This window comes from Lissotriton helveticus, chromosome 9, assembly GCF_964261635.1.
Source record: "Lissotriton helveticus chromosome 9, aLisHel1.1, whole genome shotgun sequence".
NCBI classification, from domain to species: Eukaryota; Metazoa; Chordata; class Amphibia; order Caudata; family Salamandridae; genus Lissotriton; species Lissotriton helveticus.
This window is the reverse complement of record NC_136070.1, coordinates 77,664,270-77,687,825: the sequence shown is the minus strand read 5'-3', so window position 1 is coordinate 77,687,825 and position 23,556 is coordinate 77,664,270. Positions and strand designations below refer to the sequence as shown.

General features: G+C 47.1%; 1 protein-coding gene across 3 annotated transcripts in view; it reads left to right on the top strand.

Annotated features, from left to right (window-relative positions):
- Positions 1-2,886: 2,886 nt before the first annotated feature.
- The window catches only part of MAX (MYC associated transcriptional regulator X), a 74,080-nt gene continuing 53,410 nt past the window's right edge, over positions 2,887-23,556 (top strand). Inside the window, exons 1-2 of one of the 3 annotated variants that reach the window (XM_078659520.1) lie at positions 2,887-3,109; positions 3,259-3,285. In XM_078659520.1, coding sequence (XP_078515646.1) covers positions 3,074-3,109; positions 3,259-3,285 — 63 coding nt within the window. In that variant the 5' untranslated portion in view covers positions 2,887-3,073. The remainder of the gene's footprint in view (positions 3,110-3,258; positions 3,286-23,556) is intronic. The other 2 variants (XM_078659521.1, XM_078659522.1) reach the window with 2 other exon arrangements.

Sequence of the window (23,556 nt, the reverse complement as noted above, 5' to 3'; positions counted from 1 at the left end):
CAATGTACACGAGACATGTAGGCGGCTGTCGCAGCGCTACAGACAGTAAACACCCAAACATGCCTCACAGAAGATCCCAACGCAAACCTTTCCGCAAGGCGCTGTGGAGAGGTAACAAGGTGCAGGGACAGCACAGCTGACACAGAGCAGCTCTAAACCCCCCTGCGCAGCTCTGACACCCCCTGCGCAGCTCTGACACCCCCTGAGCAGCTCTGTCACCCCCTGCCGAGAGCAGCTCCGCCCTCTCTCCTCTTTGTATTGTAAGTTCATATATATAGCGCTTAGACTCCCTGACGAGGTTTTGAAGCGCTTTATGCCGAGCAGCACTTTGCTCTTAAACTCAAGTGTACTGGTTAGTGCAGTTGTCATGTTGTTTTGTTCTTGATACAGGCCCCGTGCTAAGGAACCGCCCCATGCAGCTGTTCGTGTTTCTTTGGGGGAGTCAGGTGTGCTCAGAAGTGGGGGTTGTGAAAGTTCATGAAACGGTAGGTGGGATTAATGTGAGGTTGGAGGAGGCGCTACCCTCAGACCTCAGGGTGTGGGTTCAAAGAAGGAGAGCTCGTGGCCTGTGAAAGGGGAGAGGGCCCTCTGGAGAAGAGCAAACAGGAACAAGACAGAGAACAAGTGACGGACGCTTTCTATTGCGATGTGGATAATTGGACAGCTCATCAAGGGAAATTATTTACGTACGGACGGGAAGAGAAGTGGGGAAATCGTGTGTGTGTCTAAACGCAAATATAAGCAAGCTCATTACCGATAACAGCAAGAGCAGCAGTGTCAGTGAGCGTACCACAGGAAAAAGAACAAGTGGTGCGGGAACGGGCACACGGAGAGCAGGAGGGGGGGCAGGGGCGGGAACGGGCACACGGAGAGCGGGAGGGGGGGAGCGACCGACGGGAACACTCGACTTTGAGAGAGAGCTTTTGTTTAAAAAAAAAATCGACTTCGCAGTGTAATCCTAACCGAGCCGACCCGATTTTATGCAGTGCATTACGTTACGGGAATGGAGGCTGAAAGCAACTCACCTGGACTTCGGTCGGGCCGCTGAATGGCCAAAACAAACCTCGACGAGCAAAAAAAATAAACCCCGCCCACCGCCGCACTGACGAGACAAAAGGGGCCGGATGAGAAAAATTCTCCAGGAACGCCCACGAGTCGCCTCGCAGGATGACGGACGCCTCTGTTTGCCAATGGCTAGCGTCCATTTATGGAGCTAGCCAATGGGAAACAGAGGCGGGAAGAACATCGATACTGTAACTCAAAAGATTTCGCCCTGGGTGGGGCACTGCAAGCAGTGCCCTCGCCAGGTCGAAACCTAAAAAAATCACATCGTGAGAAGGGCGCGGGGCCTTATAGGGGGCTGGCCTCATGTTGAAAACCACCTAAGAGGCACTTGTGCCCCCACCACCAAACCCTCTCCTAAAAAAAAACCATAAGATTGTTGGGGCTATTGCCGGTGTCCCGGGGTGTTTTCACATCTATTAATAGACGTCGGCAATCCGAAGCCTCTGAAATCGAACTGAAAATCCCTGTTTACTGTGGTTTTCGGGTCGTTTTCCCTGCCATCATGTGATCGGCTCCTCACCAGGTGACCGTGTGAAGGGAGTCGATATTGTGTGTCAACAGTGACATTGAATGAGTTGGCAGGTCTGTGTAAGCTCTTCATAGTTGACAATACTGCACTAATTCCACATAGATCCCATGAGAAGGGACGCAGGTTTGTTCCATTCCTCGTTGCCACAAAGATTGTGTTACAATGCAAGGAGACGCCCCCCAACTGATCGCTCTATGGACTATACCATTCATTAACAAGGTGCTGGATGGAGAGAGAATGGAGAAAACAAGGATAAATAACATGTGGAATACAGTGAATATCAAAACATTGTGGAAAACAAAAACATACGAATAACGGACTGTAGAATTACTAAAATATAACATTGGGCATCATAAAATTCTGAATAACACGCAATTCTGGGTTGGTTCTCTCTTTACTACCATTTTTTTGAATCTGTACAGATGTTATACTCATATTTTCTATATCTGGGATGTTGCAACACTGTTCATTTGGTCACCATTCACATGTACCTAAAACAAGCATTTTTGCTTCGAGAATTGTTTTCAGTTTCTATGGCCATTAGCCTGAAATCGAAGAGCACGTTCATCTTTATAGGAATAGAAAACATACTAAAGTTAAACTGTAGGCAGGAGCCCCTCGCAGCCTTAAATGCATTCCGACATTTTGAGAAAGGGTTTGTAACAGATGCAAGACCACTGAACCCACAAAGTGGTATTCCACGGACAAACTGCTTATAGCTTCATCAAGATTTATCGACTTCATACCCGTTCACATGAACAGCCATCAATCGGCTTCAATAAAAATAATCTTTTTTAATAAGACAAGATAGTTGATATAGGTTAATTTAAATATAAACTAAAATGGAGCTAGCAAGGTTATGAACATTTCTTAAAAATGCAATGCTAGACAGAGTCTACAATCTTGAATGTCCTGTAGTAACCTCTGTACGTTTTGGCATGTCAAGATGGTCATCTGATGTGGCATCCGCAGCAATAAAGTCCGTTTTCTATGTTCATGTTGTGTCCCTAGAAATGCATCATACTCTCTAGCCGTCCGTATCCACGTGTCTTCACCAGCCTCTGCCATAAAAAGTATTCACAGACTTCCGGGTACTGTCGTCGTAAACACACACTAGAACTACAGTTCCCGGCAAGGTAACAGTATTAGGCGCATGCGCAGTACAGCCCTTCCTCCTTTTCCGCTTTCTATTGCATTGTGGGAAGGAGAGTTTATAATATCACACTTGTCATGTAAACAAGGCCTATGAAGCGCTCCTGTGCACCACGGTTCCCAGTGGCCTGTGCGTACGCAGACCCCGGTCGTGCCCTGACGATATGGTGTTGCTGCTGCTGCTGAGAGTCACGTGTGCTGCTGTGTCCGTTGCTCGCTGCTGCGCTCTGGTGCTCTGCTGCTCCTCCTCTGGTCTCCTGTGCGGTCGGAGGCCCCGTCTGCCCCCCACCAGCCCCGCACCCGTATTTGTCTCGGGCGGATGAGACCATGAGCGATAATGATGACATCGAGGTGGAGAGCGATGTGAGTGTGACTCTACTCCGGGGGGCGGGGAGGTGCGAGGGGTCCCCGGGGAGGCGCCCCCTCCCCTATATTTTGTTCCCGGGGCTGCAGCCTGTGACAAACAGTAACGTCTCTGTGTTTCTTCCTGTGTGTTTCTCTCTCCCCTGCAGGAAGAGCCGCAGACCTTCCACTCCGAGGTGCGTCCCTGGCCGTCAAGGCTTTCTTTATTTTGGGGTTTGTCAAGGCCGCGTTTGGGTTAATCCTGGGCAAGTGGTGGATGTCTGAAGGGTCAAGGGATGCACATGATGCCGTTAAGACGGTGGCAATTCATGTGGCTACTGAGGATTATTGAATGAGAGGTGGCCAGTAAGCGTGGGTTTTGTATTATTATTTATGTTGTTGTGAATGTGCGTCACTGAGCCGTCCTTGCACGCTGTGATGCCCTGAAAGCTGATAGAAGATTGTTAGTACCCTGTGGTAAATACATGGAGCTCGTGGGCACCCTAATCCAGTTAGCGTCGCAAAGGGGGGTCTAGTTCATCGTCAGTAAATCATGTCCGCTTTATATGTGAAGGTCCATACATGGGTTTCAGTTGTCGGAAGTGAAAGCAATTCCGCTAAGAGCGTTGCCGATCACTCCATCGTACTTGGGGGCGTTGAGCTATGGGAGGGGAATTGATGGACTTTGAGAGATGATGAACAAAGGCGTTTGTTGAGGCTGTCAGCTAATGCTGTCAACGCTCCGGACGATGGTTGTTTATCCTCAATAACAAAAGTGAGCATTTCGAAACATTCTGACACTCTCAGGGGCGCTGTAGCATCTCTTAAAGGTGGCCTATAATTTGGATTTTAACTCGTTCATTTATATTTGGGGATCGCGTATTTTGGACGTAGCAATTGCAAAGTAATTAATAATGATTAATAAGAGGGGATCCAAATTGGTTTTACATCATACACTATTCATTGATGTGTGGGGTGGCTCATCTGTGTTAAAGGATTAATATGTTAAGGGCACTTGCAATTCTTACCGATCAGGTATAATGTAAAGACATCAGTTAAATGCCCAGGTGTGTGTTCTCGTATAGCGATCACTGTGGACTATTATCTTCTTCTCGAGACTGTCTGGAAGCGTTGTCAATGCAGTGTTAATTTGAATGAGTGCTAAATGGAGTTAGTAAAGATCATCATTTCTATTGTGATCATTGATAAATGTATTCTCTGGGTCGTTTTCCTAGAAACATTTTAGTAGGGTTACATCTCTATATGGGTAGTGCGGGATGGTCTTAATCGATAGTATGGGTATTGAAATCTTACCAGGTTTACTCATTGGAAGTCATCATTGTCAGTCAAAACATTTGCCACGGGTGGGCATCAACAAAATGGGTAGCAGTGAGCCTTTATTCATTTAATGGGCGAGTTGCTGTTACATTTAGATAGTATACATAGACACTGGTTGCTTGAGCCTGGAAATATGCAAGGGATCGATGCTTTTAGCTTCACGAATTAAGGGTGTTGGCGTCATCCGAGTAGGGTGATAGGTCGTCATACACTGTTACCTTGGCTCACTCATTGCATCATTTGGGGGTATTATTTCCTAAACATGGATTACTTAACTCGTAGGTAGTCTATTCCTCAATGGTTGTATGTAGGTGATCGGCAAAGGGAAACTGTTTGGAGGGTCGTAATTTATGACTGCTTAATTATGGATTTGAAACTACTGGTGGACGTTGGTATTTTTCGTTGTTTACATGCAATGCCATGTAAGTGAAAAACATTCAAATGCTCACAAAGGGGTCATTGGTGAAAAATCAGGTAAAGGCTGAGCTGCAGCGTGTTTCTTCAACCTACCACTGGCAGTGTCTCTTTCCTTGAGCTACATTTCCGAACTGATCGGTCTCCTTGCCTTCCATGGATTTCGCTAAGATGCTGGCTGAGAGATTCGAGAAACCCTTAAAATGCAACTAATGGAGAGAAGTTTGAAATAATATTTTGTTTTTTAAACACACAACTCTGAGATTTCTGAAGCCTGCTGTGATTGGGCCGCATGCAGTAAACTGAACAGTGACCTATTCGCTGGTTGTATTTTGACTGTGCTTAATTCGAAGGTCTGGCTTGGCTCTGCCTCGGACCAGGACCATTTGTTAAAGTAATGGAGAAGCGCACGGCCATTAACTTGGTCGAGTTAAAGTTAAGATGGGCAGGCGTGGATTCTGCTATGCCACTTGGGCTTGAATCGAGGTATCACACGTTCTAATGGCGAAGAGTGATGTCTACACCCTGTCAGGGCCTTTGACACATTGAGTCTTAATTACCCCCGAGGGGGCAGTCAATATTTACCAGAGATGTATATGGTTCAGGCAGTGAGTGGCACATTTCTCGGACAGCCGGAGTCACTGCATCTCTGTGGCTTTTATATTCGGGTTCACATTTACGGCTCATTTTGTAGTGGTTTGTGGCCATCTGCGTAGGCATGAGTTTCTTGTGCTCTTTCTTATTTTAAACTGTTTTTCTAGTCTGTACCTTGAAATTTGCTATTTAGCGTCCCCTACATGGATTGTTTACCTGAACAGATTTAATCTAATTACCTAGCGCACTTTTTTACCTTAACCATTTGTTAAAGACACTTCTCTAGGAAATGTCTTCGGCCGATGTCAGTGTTTTGAGGTTAAACGTCCATGCTGAAATGACAGGTCCTGCTCATGATACGACCTCGGTGTGTGTTGGATGCTCCCACGGTGTTTTGCGTGCAGGGGCCTTTCGAAGGACATAAACATCTGCAACGCACGCAGGGTGACCCGAACAAGGTGTTAGATTAGCATATTGTGCGTTTATTTTTTACTACTGCTGGGCCCGTGCGCCTCACCACCCCTCTGCGCAGCTTCGAGGGTGCAGCCTGGAAGCTGCCATATTTAAACAGCTGGTGCTGCCCTCACAAAGGCTCTAGGGGCCAGACAATGCCATCCGAATCCAAGCCATGCTGTTTGTTGCAGTGTGCACACGCCCCTATGTGCAGTTTGTACCCTCGGCGACCCCCTGTTCTTGTTATTGTAGCGAAACATAGATGCCAGAATTGTTGCTCCTTTGATGGTTTATTTTGAATTTGAAACAATGAGTCGAACACAAAACTGATATTAAGAGAACTGGTTAGTGTCCCGGTGGTAGACTTGGGGGTGCAACGTGTACGTCAGTTTCACATGCGGGTGGGGGGCACGCGAGAAGGCGCAATGCCGCACTCGTCCCTTCAAAGCGCTGTAAATAAACGGCATTACTCTTAACCAGTTGTAATGGTCATAAGTTTAGTAACTGTGGAAGGCTGGGTCGACCCTGCCAGAGTTTGAAATCGTGGCCCACAGACGCTTAATTTTACAGCGAAGAGCTCGATTTAGCTCACTGAGCCATCCTGCAGCCCATTGTTTTCCTGCGGTTAACTTTTTCTGCGTTCGCTACTCACCGACTTCCTATTAATTGCTGAAGCTGCATGGAGAAGATAAGAAGTGAATATACATTTACCATTTTAAATCTCTGCCTCTTTTATGTTCCCTCAGTGAGGAATCCTGGGAAAAGGAGTAGCAAAGTGTATGTACCAAAGGGCAAGTAAGGTGTAGCATGCTGCTCCATTATGGATGGATGTGATGGAAAAGTGACCCACCCCCGAGTTTGGTCGTACATGTCTCTCGTCCAATACTACGGAGAGTTCTGTGCTTTTCAGAAGCAGTTTCTATCCTACCTAGGAGTAGGCTTTTGTGTGGTTTGAAAATGAGTTTAGTTTGTGCCTCCACTGGGATCCTGTCTCTTCGTTAGTAACGTGATTTCCTCCCCCGAGGCCTCCTGCCAGACGCACCACAGCTTTTTGTCCCAATTGCGGTGTTACAGATGTGTTTTAGCCATGCCTATAGATTGTGCGTTCGTGTCATCTATTCTGGAATTCATAGTAGTGCCTGTAATCGTAGGTGAATGCACCAAATCAGTAAACTTTTTTTGACGACGGATATGGTACATGTTTTTTAGAGGGGAGCTCTGAACGTCTCATCAAAACACAGCTACAAGTGGCCGGTTTAGAAAATGGTTTCTTTTAGAAACTGTTTTGTGCACAAAATTCCCCTGAAGTTCATGATTCATCATAGGAACACACTTTTTCTCATCTTCCGAGCATGAGGACGGTTTCAATCTTTGGCTCATTCAGTAACAGCCAGCTGATTGCTTCAACAGCCCTTTAGTAGCAGGCAGTTCTAAAGTGAGTGGGCCACCTTATATATTTTTTGTAGCACTTGTGTTTCTGGATTGTCTCCTGACATTGACCATGCAAGGGCACGCTGTTTTTGAAGCGCTGCACGTTTTAAAAGTGTGTGGTATCCATTGTAGCCTGTTTTGTGAAAAAGATGAATAAAACACCATTTCAACAATCTGGTAATGTCACTGAAAGTGACAGGATCCTGCCCCTAGAGCAAGTCCACACAAAATAGTTCTCTTCAGTGCCAGTGACTAGTATGGCAATATGTGCCTTTTGAGACCAAAAACAAATTGTTTTTTATCCAATGTTTTTTTCCGATTGATGAAAGCACTGCACCCCCCTCCCCCCCACCTCGCCCCCAAAAACGTTTTGCAAAAATCCAAGACAAAATGAGCATTAACAGTCAAAAGGCTGGCCAACAATACCTAACACTAAGCATATTAGCTTTGGTAATGCTTGTTAAAAACCATGTTGCAGCAAGTGCCCAGGCCACAAGTTTAGCAATAAACAGGAGTAAACACATAGACCAGGTTGAGATCTGGGGTAAGGAAGTGTAGAAAAACAACAATGTCTCAACCAGTATTATTGAGAGAGCTAATCAGTAAGTATGTACACGACATTACAACAAAAGGGACATGGGGATACTCGTAGTTTGTTTAAATGTGCTCAAGGCATCATATATTTTTGAAAGAGAAAATACAACACTGGTGTGGAAACAATTTGGAACAGTTGTATTGTATTGGCACTGTAAGCAATTATTGCAAGGGCAACCTGAGGACTTTGTGCGCGCAAGTGCTCGTGACACTCAAAGGTGAACGGCGCAGGTGACAAGTGAACAAAACAGCAAGGGCGCAGTGTTAAAAGGTGACTGATATGTACAACGAATTATGGTTCAGAAAAGGTTATTTACATAGATTAATCATCTTCTTTAGACATTTTTTGAAAGAACCATAGTTGAAAAAGGCGCCGAAGATCACGCTGGTATGTTTCGATCCTAGTCTGTTGGGATCATCATCAGGACCAGGTTGCCATTTGATTTGGTGTTTTGGAAGGTAGTGAGGTATTGATGCTGGTAGGGCGGCGAGGCTAGCCCTGTCCCAGAGGCGTGTGTCCCCAAGAAGAGGGATCCGAAGGTGAGGCGCAGAATCACTATGGCACAGGGTTCATGTCTGGGGGCAGAGCCCAGGATTTAAGATTGTTCCAATGGTGGGAATCGGAATAAGGTTGCATCCGGTGTTAAGGAACCCGGAGTGGCGATGGCCCCAGAAAAGAAGCGTGAGCCAGGCGGTCAGTAAGGCTGATGCCTCGGTCGGAGCCCCGATCCACTGTCGATCCACTGAGGCGGGAGGTGGAGGAGCAGGCAAGTGGGTCTGCCCAAAAGAGAGAAGAATCAGTCCGGGCATTGAGTTAAACAATTAGATTAGCATTCCTAGGTCTGAGTATGCGATCTCCACGAGGCTGCCACATTCGTGATTGGCTTTAAGGAATCCACCACAAGTTTAGCTTATTTCATAAAACTCATCACAAACTTCATGCCATTACAGTTGTTCATGCATCTTCCATGTTCTCTACCTCAACACTTCAATAGGCCTGTCGTTTAACATGCTTTATGTTTTGTCTGACACTAGCGGGGCACACAAAGTATTTCCTCATTTGTTTGACAGTGGACTACCATCTATATTCTTGGTTTTAACATTTAGAGCAGTGATGGCAGTGTCCCATATTTTTGGAAACTGTATTTGTGACAAGACCTTTTTTTTATCTGTTATACTGGAGGAAAGGACTACTAACCCACTCATGGAAAAGTATTGCTGACATTCTTGAATCTGGAAAAAGGAGAACTAGATACTGCAGTCGAGATGGAAGAGAGCAAGCTCCCTTTAGGTGTGAGTAGGTAATTTTGCTGGAAGTAGCTGCTGATTAGTGTTCCGGAGTACTTCCATTTGGTAGATGATGGTGATGAAGGGTGGAATTGCAGTCTGTGGTTCAGATTCTGAAGGGTATTTTAGGAAGGCTAGCCTTTTGTCCCTTTTCCTGATCACTGTTCAGAGTGGCTGTTGATAGGTGCAGAAGCTCGCACCTTTTTGTGCGCCTCTGGGTACTTCAAACTGGAGATGACCCTGCCGTGAGTAGCATCACTCCACACAAAGGCTGTGATTGGAAGATAACCTGGAAGGGACACATGAGTGAAGAACCAACCCATACTGGTTTTGAGAGGGCAGATAATCCATGTTCCCTGTTGGCGCTATGTGTAAATGTGGGAGCTCCTTATCCAGTTCTAAGTTCTCTTTGACAAAGGAAGAGGGTGGTACGCTGATTACCCAGTGGACTGTTGGGCAACCAGATCTGATGTCTGCCTGGTAGCGAGCTACCCAAGTATGAGGGACTTAACCTGGAGTCTGATTTTGAAGAAAGATCTGTCTGCCTGTTCTAAAGTACCTGGAGGTTGAACGGCTTGAGAAGAAGAGGGCAGGATAGTACCAACTCTGGAGAATCTGCTTACTACCAGGATGAAAAGAAGTAGCTTACACCAGTACCGGAGAACTGTCCACCCAGAGATGCTTCAAAGCGTGCGAGTTGCATGCTCTCAGATCAAAGTATCAACCTTTGCCTGAGGTGACAGTTTCCAAGTGTGCTTGAACGGATTGTGCTGCTGTGACTCAGAAGGGCAGACTTCGCTGTCCTAAAGTTTGTCAGAGTGGACTCTGCCGCTGTGACCCTGAACATTTGTGGCAAAGGCATACTGCTAATGCGTCAGGAACTGTGGCCAAAGCGGCTTGCCTTATGAAACAAGCTGCTGTTCCACCACCATGAGTGATATCCAAACTGAACCTATGCCCTGGAAAGTGCCTTCGGAGGCCCCATGGCCTCTGAACTCACTTAATTCACCCTGCCGCTAGAAGGCGGCCTTTGAAAGACTTTAGACTGCCAGCCACATTGGAACCTGCCAGCCCGCCAGATTCCGGGTTGGGTCTCCACAGCTGCTGCTTCCACTGATAAGAGTGGGGTGCCCACACACATGCAACCTGCGTTTCATCCTCCCGGAAGAGGACGGAAGCCATTGCAGCATAATATGGGCCCTGACTGCAGTCAGTAAGAGAATAAGAATTGCATTGGTAAGATTAACATACTGGGCCTAAGATTATAGATCTCACAGCACAGACTGAACAAGATGGTTAGCACTGCACTTCTGCCCCAAACCTGTTGTGTGATAAATTACACCTAGTTTACACCTAGAAGGGGGGCCTTAAACACTGTGTACAGTGGCCTGCACCAGTGTAAATTTTATACCTGTATATTGGAGAGTGCATTTCGTTTTTTGCTTGTATTAAAGTGTTTTCTTTTTATGACCGTCAAGCACTTGGTTGGACTATCAGTTGTTGCTCTACTGTGTGGTTGAGGTCTTACCTTGATGCGCCCCACACTACATCCCTGAGAAGCCTGTGATTGCTCGCCATCATTGACGTTTAGAATCCAGTGCGAAAGAGAGATTCTACTTGACCTCGTTTGCACCACCACAGGCAGAGGGATTTTGAGACATCGGAGGCAAACAATACCAGCCCCAACGGCTGAGACCCAGTAGGCCTGTTTGCCCACCTTCCCAAAAACAGGATCTGACAGGTTTAATTAATTTGTACACGTTACTAGGTACCACTAATTTGTAGTAGGAACACCTGTTTTGTGCAGCGTTCTGCAACTGTGGTAATCCGTGAAATACAGGTTAGTGGGATTAGAGACCCTGGTGCCCATGCTGGTATAACTTGACAGGCGCACAGAAAAACTACTGACTGTGTGCCAAAATCGTTCCTGATGACTTACTTGCTTGAGAGGATGTTTAATTTCCTGGGGACTCCTTACCAAGGTCATGCAAACTGTCCCTGCAGCCTACATGCCTTGGTGCAGACATAAACAACAGCTTCAACATGACACACTGCCTAAGTGCCATGCCAAAGCAGCACTGTCTAAGGTATAGGTAAGTCACCCCTCTAGCAGGCCTTACAAGCCCTAAGACAAGGGTGCACTATATCTCAGATGAGGGCAGATCTTCATGAGCAGATATACCCCTACAATATTGAAGTCTAATCTTTAATATTGTAAGTGACAGGGAAGTCCTAGAGAGTGAATTGTGCTGTAACCTCAACAACTCTAGTTCTCCCGCACCAGAATGTCTTCATTGAGTCCATGAGTGTTTGGTACCAAACAACTCTTAAATAAACCCACACTGATGCCAGTGTTGTATTTATTAAAACATGTACTCAGAGGGCACCTGAAAGGTGCCCCCTGAAAAGTTACCAACCCTGGTGTAGTCTCTGACTTGCATTAGGCACCCTGCCGGCACCAACATGTTTCTGGATCCCTGGGTCGAGAGTCCCCGCTCTCTGAGGCCAGAAGCAAAGCCCAGGGTGAGCACAGTGCTCGAGAGGGAAGCTTAAAAGGCCTTGCCACCTTTGTAATGGAACCCCAGCCTCTGCTGTTAGCAGCAGATGGCAGCCCTGGTTAAAATCCCTCATTTTGGCTGGAGAACAGTCGGGAAAACCAAATGACAAGAGGAGGTGTCCACCTTCGACAACTCCACCCCTCAAGTGCTGGAGGCAAAGTGAATCGCATTTTCCAATGGCCACCATCTTGAAGATGATGGGACTTAACCAGTCCGGACTAGGGTAATGCCCACTCCCACAGTACGGTGGCATAATAGAGGGTGTAGAAACCCCAGTTAAGGAACCCATTAGTCCCTACACATCACTCCCCTAAATGTAGTATTTAGGTGGCACCCCCAGACTCAAACTATTTTCCCGATGGCCTCAGAAGAGCCGGACACTACAGCGTCGCACCATCAGAGAAGACTGAATACACAACCTCACTTGGCCCCAGCCCTACTGGCCTGTTTGCAGCCGTTCACGATCCTGCGCCAAAAGATGACCCGTCCTGTAGCCCAGCAACATCCAAAACCTTGGGAGGACTTCCTGCCTTCGACAAAGATCCGAATCTCCAGAGAACAGTGGACCTGTCCGGAAGAAACCAACTTTAAAGAAGAAAGACCTCTGCCCTGCGGAACCGCAAAATCACCGCCGGACCCACCTCTGAACCCACAGCCCTGGTCCAAGTGGCCCACCGGTCCTGTGAACGTTCCCCCAACTCTTCTAAGCAAGTGTCCCTACCTCAACACCTGCAGACTCAACTCGAAGACTCGTCTTGACCACAACCTGCCTGGTAAGACGCCTAAGGACAGCCCTGCACCCGAAGCCCTTGACCAACGGTGTCTCTACGTCCACTAGCATCTCTACTTACCAAGGCAGTTGTGGGTTTTCTTTGTCCGGCCTCCTGCCCTGAGCCTTCAGACTTTTTTTGCAAAACTGATCTCCCCCATTGACTTGTATTGGACGCCTGCTGCTATGTTGGGGCTCTGCACCCTGCCGTCCATGTGCTGCTGAGGGTGTAGGATTGGTGCTGCCTTGTGGCCCCCGTGCTTACTTACTTTAGACTTAGACTGGGATGCCAAACTGCTTTGCTCACCTGTGAGCAGCATCTTTGATTACCCCCTTACTCCATTGGATAACATTGGCGCCGGATCCTGAGTTTGAACCCTGCCGCCCCTGTGCCGCTGGAGGTGCAGATTTGCTACTTACTGAACCTTGACTGGTGCCGATTCTTCATCCTGAAAACCAGGACTGTATGTTGTGTACACACCTGCAAAACCACAATCTTATTTTCCTCCCATAAATTAACATTGCTGAACCGAAAATTGCGCTGTACACTTTTTAAAGTGAAAAGTATTTTTATTGAATAACATACCTAACTTTTTAACGTGCATCTTGGTCTTAGAATATATCTTGAGGGGGGGGAGGTAGGCAGCAATGTCCGTTAGGAGGTAGTCGGCAGAAGGGATTGGACAGCCACTCTAATATCTCCCACAGGATGCAGATCAGAAACCGACTGAGGGAAAAATGTGGTCACACCACAGGGGTCTACAGGGCCTTCCGGCACCAGCCCAGTTCTGTGAAGCACGGGGTAGAGTGTCAGGCAGTCACTTGACCCACTTCTGATTGCTTTCCGAAGCGTTCCTCCTGCCCTAGTCAGACACTCACCACTCACGCCCGGCAATACTATATGGTGACAGTGTCTTTGGGGTTGGCCCGATGCACTGGCGGCCAAGTAAAAGAACAGTCGACTAGAGAATGAAGCGGGCGGGGCGCTCTCGAAAGGAGGAGGCACCCAGCCCGCTACATGTTGATCAGTCGTATCCAGGCACAACATCTGGTGTGCGATGGTATGGGTCGTACTGGAAAGTTCAGGTCACGCGCAATTATGAGTTGCATTTCCGTACCTACCTGGAAATGAGGCACCACATTTGTTGCATGTCGAGATTGGCTACACCAAACCACTCTGGTCACACACAACGAAGAGTTGAAAATTCCGTACCTCCCTGGAAATGAGGCGTAATGTGTGGTGCATGATGAGATGAGTCTCACCTGACCGTTAGGGTCACACACACAGGCGCAAGTTCAGCAATGCCTCACGAGATAGAACAAGGCACTACTGCGGTTACGTCCCAGCCTCCGAGGGTCGTAACCTGTGAATCTGACACTGCATGCAATGACCACGCAGTCAGCATGTTGCACAAGAGTGATGCAGCATGATCGACGCAGGCCACTCAGTGTCTCGCAACTGGTGAACCCGCTTTCTACCGAGACGCTTATGCATGCCACGGTCCCCATGATGCAGGGGCCACACCTTTGTCCTGGCCCAACTTCCGAGCTCCTCACAAGGCAATCCAGTCTCCAGGCTCAATTCTTAGTTCCACCCACACGCCGCGCTCGCAACCAGTTGGGATCCAGCTGACGATGTGGGCACTTAAGAGGACACTGCTCTTCAGGTGTCACAGGTAGACAGTGTGGGTCCCTGGTAAGAGATCTTTAATGTCCCTGAGACCTCCAAAAGAACAGAGGGCATGATCACCAAGCTCTTGTAGAGCACACTTAAGGGTGCTACACAGCAGCAGGTAGTCTGCCTAGACGAGCCACTATTCAGAAAGGGCACGCGGTGCTTTTCAATGGCAGTACTCCTTGTGCACAACAGATTCGGCTGCAGTGTGACCCACGCAGTTCCAGGTTCTCCGGTTCCTCGTCCCCACAAGCGCATCTCACCCTTTCCTGAAGTGTCTCCCTTTGAACCACAGATGTCTCTCCTAAATGTCAGTCCTGTCTGCCATGTAGTCATAGAAGGCAGATGAATCTTTTTCTTTAGAAGGGTCATGATCTGGCTCCAGAGCTCAAGTGTCGCAACCACTTTCTCTAGTCTCTCCAGCCGGCTTGCAAATGGCAGAGGTCTGTTCCAGTTGTATGCCTAGTGTGTTATGGCTGTCACTGGGTAATGCCCAGATGTGCTCTCCCAACATTCAGGCTGAACTGGAGCCAAGCACTAAGGCACACAGAGTTTTAGAGCACAGAAAGGCCCACTTTCTAGTAGTAACCTTTTTACATGAATTACGACGAAGCCACCTTGATCACTGGCAAGGGGTTGTCGCTGCGAATGCATCGATGAGAAACATCATGAGGCTGCTTCTCTGCAATCCACTATTGCAGCCTGAAGGGATTTTAACCATTTCCCCGCGTTAGCCTACAGGAAGAGCAAACCTTCTATGTAGTGAAAACACACATGGGTATTCCTCACTACCTGGGCAGTGTACACACCTGTGTACCTGCCCTGCCTTTCACCTATCACCCGCTTCCCCCACTCAAGACATGCCCTCGAGGTACTCGGGTGGAAGTGACCGGTTCTCTCGGGATGGCTAGTGACTTGAACAGGCCAGTCTGAGTAAAGGTGCAATTTAGCCTGCAATGGCAGGCTGGATACGTATTTATGAGAACCATCGGTGCCAGGGCGCACACCAGCCTGCAAAGGCAGGCTGGACACGTTTAGCAACCCCAGGCAAGCAACTCTTCCTAACGGGTGTAGGAAGGGTGCACACACTTCCGCACACCATTTACAATTGGAAAGTGCCCCACGCCCTAACGAGAATCCGCAAAACCCGGGAGGCGAAAGCTAAACGTTTGGGAAAACGATACATGAAGGGTTCAGGTCTAAAGCAGGTGATGGTTTAGAGATATGTTTGGTCTCAGTAGGGAGCCTACAGTACTGTCATATATCTAGCACTAGGAATTCATTGCCAATCGGGGACTGGGAACACTGTATTGGTCTGTCTGGATGGGGAAGTGAGGGTTATTCGCATAGATCTTTCATTGTCTTCTTACATTTTTATCTATTCGGTGCTAGTCCCAGATGGTCCACATCTCCAAGTGTACTGGAAGTGTATGCCACAGTCTGCTTGGTTGCTAGAGTAAGTTCGAGGCAGTACACTTGATTTGGTGATGGTAGCCAAAGAACCTAGGACACAGTTCTGAACAGGCCAATTGGTCAAACTCAGTTGGTTAGACCTTTTATTCAGGGATGGGTTGGTGCTTGACAAACACAATTGGGGCTGTTGACTTATAATCTGGGCATCAATGTTCACACACTGAAGTCTTGGGTTACAGGAGTGAGTAGCGAAGGTAGCAGCCAGCACACGCAGCAGTTCATATAGATTTGCGCACTGCTGCACTATCAAGAAAACTGTTTTTGGTCTGTTAACAGAAAGCCCTAGTGTATCCCGCAAACGTCATAATAAAAAGTGTACATGTGTTCATACAGTGACTTTCCGCCCTTCCTCCACTGGGCGATTCGAGTGCCATTCAGATGTGCTTCAATCCACCATGGCATACTACATGGAGGAAAAAGCCAGCCATTGCCCACTTCACCCATTGGCTATTCTGCTCTGTGAGTAATCACATATGCGCAGCCAGCTGGAAAAGAGTGTACCACAGTGCCAGGAGTGGGCTGCTAGGCCACTTCTTTTTATATATCATATTTTAACTGATTTATTTTGCACACTACATATGTTTGCAAACACATTTAAAAAAAAAAGCTTTGGATGTATTTGTCAAGGTCTGAGCTGTTGGTCTTGGGAGTTCTTTTCTCCGTGGGTAGATTTGGTGAGCGGTCGCGCCTGTCCCTTTGCTATTCTTGGAGTTTGGCTTGGCAGTAGTATCTGCCCTCTGGTCTTCGCAGCAGCACTTGCAACAGCAGGCTTCAGCCTTGCAGTGTATTCCGATAGGGTCTCAGCTCGGAAAGCAGTCTGCCTCCTCCGCTAGATGTGCAAGTGCAGGAGATCTACAGAGCTGCTTGCGGTGGAAGGATTGCATCGAATTCCAGGCTCTCTGTGCCAGATTTTATGCAGAGACAGTGGTGTTTAAGGCCAGACTAAACGATCACTCTGATGCAAAGTTGCATAACTACTTTTGGAGCGACTCAGTAAGTAACGAGTGCTTTATTCTGCTGTGGCTGTGCAGCACGATGAAAACCAGCATCCTAAAGCATGTGCAGCCATTCTGGTTCCCTTGTTGATGGGGGCATTGCATGATGTCCTGTGGGCATGTGCATCTGACTCGGCCAATCTGTGGTATTTGCTGGGCTCTGCTGTCCTGGCAAGAGCTGGATACAGAGGATTTTCAAGCAGCCCATCTCCCTTATGAAGGGGTTTGCCGTTACCATTGGACACCGTCCTTTATTGTGTCTTTAGGTTACAGGCTGACCTGATGTACACCGAGCCCTCTCCCTGCTGCATAGAAGCAGGTGTGAATTCAAAATGACACTCCTCACCTGGCTTGCAGTGGCTGAATCAGGGATGCAGTACTGGGGAACATGCACAAATGCCGTTATCAGAATACGGTTCTTTATAATCTTAAGGCTACATACACACCATGCGTACCCTGTAAAGTTAGGGACAATGTGTGTTAGGTGTTCGAGTAGTGCTTCGACACATAAGCACTACTCAAACACCTGACACACTCCGCAGAATCAGAGTACCACGCAGCCATGGTAGGCTGCACAGACTTATCATGTAGAGCCAGCACTGCACAGCCTAGACCCTGGGGTACCGATAAATAGGCCTCTGCCGTGGTTCTTCGTGACTATAGATCAACTGTCACCAACTTGTATCATGAGCTGGCCATTGCGAAGTAGTCCGCCATGGTAAACAAGGTCGGCTTTGGGTGGACCCACCCCACAGCCCAGGGCAGCCTGGAATTCTGCTTGGAAGCACCATATAATCATGTAGATGGCCTGCCATGGAATCTGGACACGGACCACCTGCACAAGAAGACATAACCTTGTTGCCAAAATAAGAAGTATGCGAGCCGGCGATATACTGCTACTTCGCCTGGGACTTTTCCCCTTTACAGGAGTTCTCTTTGAAATCTAAAATGTGTACATTTGCAGGACAGCTACCAGCATTGTTTGTGAATAACCCTCCCCCGCCTCCAAAGTCGAGAATCCAATCCAGACATAGCATGAAATTATCGGGTGCACTTAAATTTTTTGCCAACTCTGCTTGTAGTTTGTATTGGGCCTTTGTGTCCTATGAGAAACCATTGGCTTCAATGCTTTGACACTCGGAGCTCAGCAAGGAAGTAAAGCATCGATTCTTCAACCCAGGTCACAGCGCGTATTCTGGTGATAAGCAATATATGCTGTAGACACTGTATAGCCTCTCTGACAGCATCCTTTCAGGAAGAAATGGGAAGATGTGGAGCCCTAGGTAAAGTGTGTCCTGGATGGATAGAGTTCCATAATAATGGGCGCCATTATGGGCACCATGGTTGCCCAACTGGCATCCATGATTTTCAGGCTATCTCCTGATTCTGAATGAGGACTTCTACTATGGGTTTACATGTACATTTATTTTGTGTAGATATCCTACAGATCTGACTCGGACCTACCGTGCATGTCCCCTTTTTACGCTTTTCTTGTGACAAGCTTTAGCATGGCTTCGGCTTTACCTATGTCCGATTTTTATTTGTGCACAGAACATCTTTTATCTCACTTAGTTTAATGATGGGCTGAGCAGTTTCAAGATGGGCAGAGTTCTGTAAATTGGTCGGAATTCTCATTCCGTCTGAATCACTTGCGTAGTAATAAGTTTTGGCCCTTCTGCCATAAGTTGTCTCACCCTCTTGAGGTAGGCCGCTTTCCTGAATGTAGCTGCCGAGCGAATCCACCATTGGGGTAATCCGAGTTATCTTTTGTTTTTTTAATGGGTGTTCTTTTAGTTATAAGATGCATAATTTCTAACTTGAAATGTTTAGGCAGTGCAGTAAAGATTCTGCTCTCCGGGCCCTGCTGATCAGCCATCTTATGCCAAAGTGCGGTTACAGGTGGAATACAGAACGGGCCTCTAGCATGACTGCCATGTGTGTTGTGATAAGGAACAACTTGTGCAAACCTTCGAAATAACCTGTGCCATGAAGCTAAGTATGGCCGGGATATGGTTTGAATCTAGTGTATGAGTTGCAAAAACGTTGGGGAGTGTCTTCCAAACAAATACTGCCAAGTAAAATATGATCAACGCCCACTGCTCTTTACGTTTACTCCGGTTTAATAGTTTTAGGATTTAAAAAAATGGGGCAGGATGGGCGGGGGTGATTTCAAAGTGTGAATTGCTGTCTGACCCGTTTTCTTGTACACTGTTTCTGAAGGCATCAATGCTGTTCTGAAGTGACCGCCCATGGGAAGACTCGCACATAAATACTTGCTTAGGTTTGATTGAAAGAAATGTGACCGACATTGCTCCCACCAATGTTTCCATCCTTCATTCTATACGTTGTTGTAAGATTTATGTCCATAAATGTCCGCTACGCACATCACAGGACATGGGCCTCGTGGCCTTTGAAAGCTTGAAAGCTTCCATGTCAGTGTTTGTATCAAAGGTCTGAAAATAAACTGGTAAAACGTCTATTTTGTACATGGAATAAGGCTTCATTCAGTGTGTTAGCACTCTGTTCGCCCCCTGTGCCTCCGTTAGGGCACTACCTTCTCTGTTCAAGATGCGAAATTATGGCTTTGCCTGCCTGCAGAGCCGAGAGCCTCGGAGAATCACTTGGAGTTAACAAAATGATGAATAGTCAGCTATTCCCAATCAATCAGAGTATCTGTGTGATCTTGCTCAGAAGGATGAATGCCAATACAGGCTCAGGCCTTGATGCCCACAAACCGATGCACTGCACTACGACCCAGTAATGATCAAGAGAATCAAATATTCCATATGCTTCCACTGGAGTGAATGCATGGAATGGCTTCCTTCATAGTGCACAGCTAATGCCATCAACCAACACTAGCTACTGTCCTTTGGGCCTGGAGTACTGTGCTGCCAGCCACAAATCGCTTCATCTCCTCTCCAAGGGTTCGAAGCGCTATTACATACTTAAAAACACAATCCTGTTCCTCCCATACATACTATGCTTAGCCGAGTTGAGGGCATTTTGTATGGCAAACCATACTCCATGCTGCATTGGGTCTATCCCCGCTCCTCTCTCCCCCCCCCACCCCCCCACACGAATGTACATGCTGCACCTAACCAGACCCTTCCATCCTACAAATGAGGAGGGGGGGGGGGTCACCTTTCATTGATTCATTTGGTTCATGTTGGGAGGGGGTGGGCAAGTGGCAATCCTTTAAAATCCAGAGCTACTTTGTCATATTTTATTATGTAAGAAGGTGGATGTACATGATGGCCAGTAGTAAGAAGAACTTGTAGAAATTCCACTGAGTATAGTTGCAATGACCCCTCCTCGAAGAGGGCATGCTTGAAGTAAAATTGTTGTATTTTGGCATGTGGAGGCCTTCTGATCACATACACCCCACTAGGAGATCCAGATATGCCCTTGCCTATCTGTGAGCCCAGCATTAGAGAAAGGGCAGCCATGTTGAGTAAGGAATGTCTACAGGCATGGCTGAATACATACCTGCCTCAGGGTTGTGGTGATCACGGCCACAGCCTTCTATAGGCCCTTAAGTGGTCACTCTAATGCTGAGCGTACATAAGTGACTGTCCCTCTGCTGGATGCTAGCTTCAAGCGCGTTGGAAATGCTTGGTGGCAAGCAACGCTGGCTATGGTTTTCTAGCCTTCGAGAATGCTCCTGGTGTGGACTCATATACTGACTATTTGATAATCACCCTTACAAACCCCAGCTTTTGTGTTGCGCAGTTGAAGTGATTCACCCTGCGCTAATGCGTATCACCCAGCGTGTTTCAAGACATACTTGGCATCCATTGGGAATCTTTAGGGTAATGTGAAAAGCAAACACCCTTTGACTTGTTGCCAGGAGACTGAACTCCTACTTGCTAGACTACATCCGACCTTTCCCGGGCAGGCCTTGTTTTTAGATGTGCCAAGTGAATTGCACTGTCTGCTGTCTTCAAGCAGCTTCCATTCATGCTGCTTCTCAGAAAGACCCCACCTGCCACCATAGATAGCCCCATAGACCAGTGCATGCTCCGAAGTGTTCTGCTCTGTTGCTTTGAAGGCAAACAACCCGACTCTGTATGGAGGGACGGTGAACCTAGGACAGCGCTTATCAGATGTACTTGGAGCTGGCCTGCCGGTGACATTGATTCACACCCGGAACTTGCAGCGAGAGGGAGGACGTCGCCCACTGAAGGATGGGCACACATTGCACCAAGGGAGGAGATTCCACAAACCGGTTGATCAGTGCGTCATCGCAGTGTTCATGGGTGAAACTGGCAGTTTCCTTCCTGCCTTTTAAAAAGCAAGCAAAACCGGCCTCGGTTACGTCAGTTTGGAGCAAGCTTCCTGCATTGCTTTGATCGGAACACTCTTTTCCACTTCTTTAAAGATGTTCATATATTTTGTTAGAGGATGCTAGCGAGGCGAGTGTGTGTATATATGTTTCTGTGTCTGTCTGTGTGTGTCTGTCTGTCTGTCTGTGTGTGTGTGTGTGTGTGTCTGTCTGTGTGTGTGTGTCTGTGTGTGTGTGTGTGTCTGTCTGTGTGTGTGTCTGTCTGTGTGTGTGTGTGTGTCTGTCTGTGTGTGTGTGTCTGTGTGTGTGTCTGTGTGTGTGTCTGTGTGTGTGCATATAGATATATATCACGACGTAGTTTTTGGCAAAACCAAGCCACTTCTACGGCGGGCAACACGGCAGGGGTGCCACTCCCAAAATTTCCCACCAACAACTCCAGTCACACGAGAAATAAACGCACTGGATACCGTGGCCTCAATTCTTCAAACGGTATTTATTTCAACAACGGGTAAACCCTATATATATATATATATATATATATATATATATATATATATATGAATCACAACAACCAGCTCCCACAGAGGCATCCACGGAAGAAGGCACGGACTCGAGGCAGTCAGGATACAGCATCAGTTTTATTAGATCAGGTCATCCTCAATCTCAAGATAACAGAGAGACGCGTTTCGGCTTACTAGAAGCCTTTATCAATCTCTATATATATATATATATATATACGCGAGCACACAATGTCTAATTTTTTTAGTGTCAACTGTATTTATCGCACTCTTGCATCGGTGACTCTTAGAACAAATTGAGGAAGCAAACCAGATCTGAGTTGGCAGAATCCTGGACCTAGGTGCTAACAATAAGCAGTTTAACTTAGTTTGGAATTATGAAGCAATCCGGGCTTGCTGTATTCGTGTGCTATAGTGTGTGCAAGACCCTATCAAGGTGGAACCAGGTAATGTGTTTCTCGAGAAGCATCCAGGGGTGTCTGTTGTCCGGTTCAAATTGACCTAAGTTAGTCTGAAATGTTTTCAGATCAGAATGTCTCCTGAAACCCTCGCGCCCGCTGCAGCCTAGCCCAAGAACTCAAACCTGCTCCCCTATTGCAAAATCAAGCTGGCCTGCCATTTTGAGGCATCATCGTGTGCGCATGGTCGTGGTACATTGACACCCTTGAGTGTCCTTCATGCATTCCTTTCAATCTGATGGACGTGACCAGCTCCAAGGAAGTTATATCCTCATAACAGAAATGTTAAAACGTTTTATCTACGTGAATCTCCTTTACGCAGCGTCTCTGGTATGGATAGTGCCTTTTGGACAAGTAAGTGGTTGAGTAGTCCTTGCTTCAGCCAGTGAAAGAACAGCCTGGTCTGTTCAGCCCTTTCCGGGGTTCTCTAGTAATGAACTGTTTGGTAAGATGTCTTTACTTCCTAAATTGCATTTGAGTGCAGTGTGCTGAAACTGGGCACAGCTGATCGGTTTCCCTTTGAAATCTATTGAACTGCATTTCTCGGTGCGGTGGCCACTGGGGTTGACACGATCACAATTGAGGGTGGCAGCTTCACCAGGGCAGTTTGGAAATCAATACCCTCAGCAGTTGGGCCACCCAAAAAGTGGTTGGTAAACACATGCCCCACCACCAGTTGAGGCCTCAAGTTTTGGACTTGCGTCATCTAAGTTTGGAGTGTTCATTGAATGCTTCCCTATTTATTGGTATCCTCTTGCTATTCGCAAGGAAGTTTGAAAACGAATTACTAGATAGGGCTACTGACCTGTTTTGCCCTTTTTCTGCCCTTGAATTGCCACCCGAGCTGTATGGAAGGGCTCCGTGGTTTTAGATACTGGATAGTGAAATGTGTGGTGATTGCATGGCTTTAGCTCGGATCCTAGTAAGCCACTGAGTCTTCCATCCTTCCAAGGTCGGTAAATTGAGTTCCATTCAATACATGTTGCTCAGAAATTGCAGGAGTGTGGTAGGAAACACAAGATAACAATTTGCTTTTATCATTGATACTGCGAGTGAGTGACCTTCTGATATTCGTAGGACCAGTGCTAACCACAGCTAGAGGCAGAGAAACTTCTTGTTCAATAGACGAGATTGGCCCTAATTTACTTGTAAACTTCCATGCACTGAAAGCGCCAGCCCGGTGTATCCGTTTTAGGAGCGAAATCGGTCGCATGAAGTTAGTTGTTTAGACGAACTATAAGATTACAACCCCCCCTCGCCCCCCCCCCCCCCCACACGCACGCGCGCGCTATCTGGAGATTTTTCTGTAGCCAAAGGCCCTTCCTGCTCCAAGTAGCAGTTGACCTGGTTTTGCAGCCTTTCATTTCTTTAGTACATTTTAATCTTTTTCTTCCCTCATTCCTTTAGCTTTGTGTGCTCTGCTATTTTCAGCTTCCTTAACGACTTTTCTTTCTGCATTTGGAGGGAGCTCTGGGCTAATACCTAAGCTGCCAGATCCCTAGGCGAGCTTAAATCCTTGTGTAACGTTTTTCCTTTCTAGGGCCTTTTTAGGTGTGGTTTTATAGATCAGTGCTACCCAAGCCAACCTTTCTGCGATATATAAATGTGCATTATAAAGCCTGCTTGTTT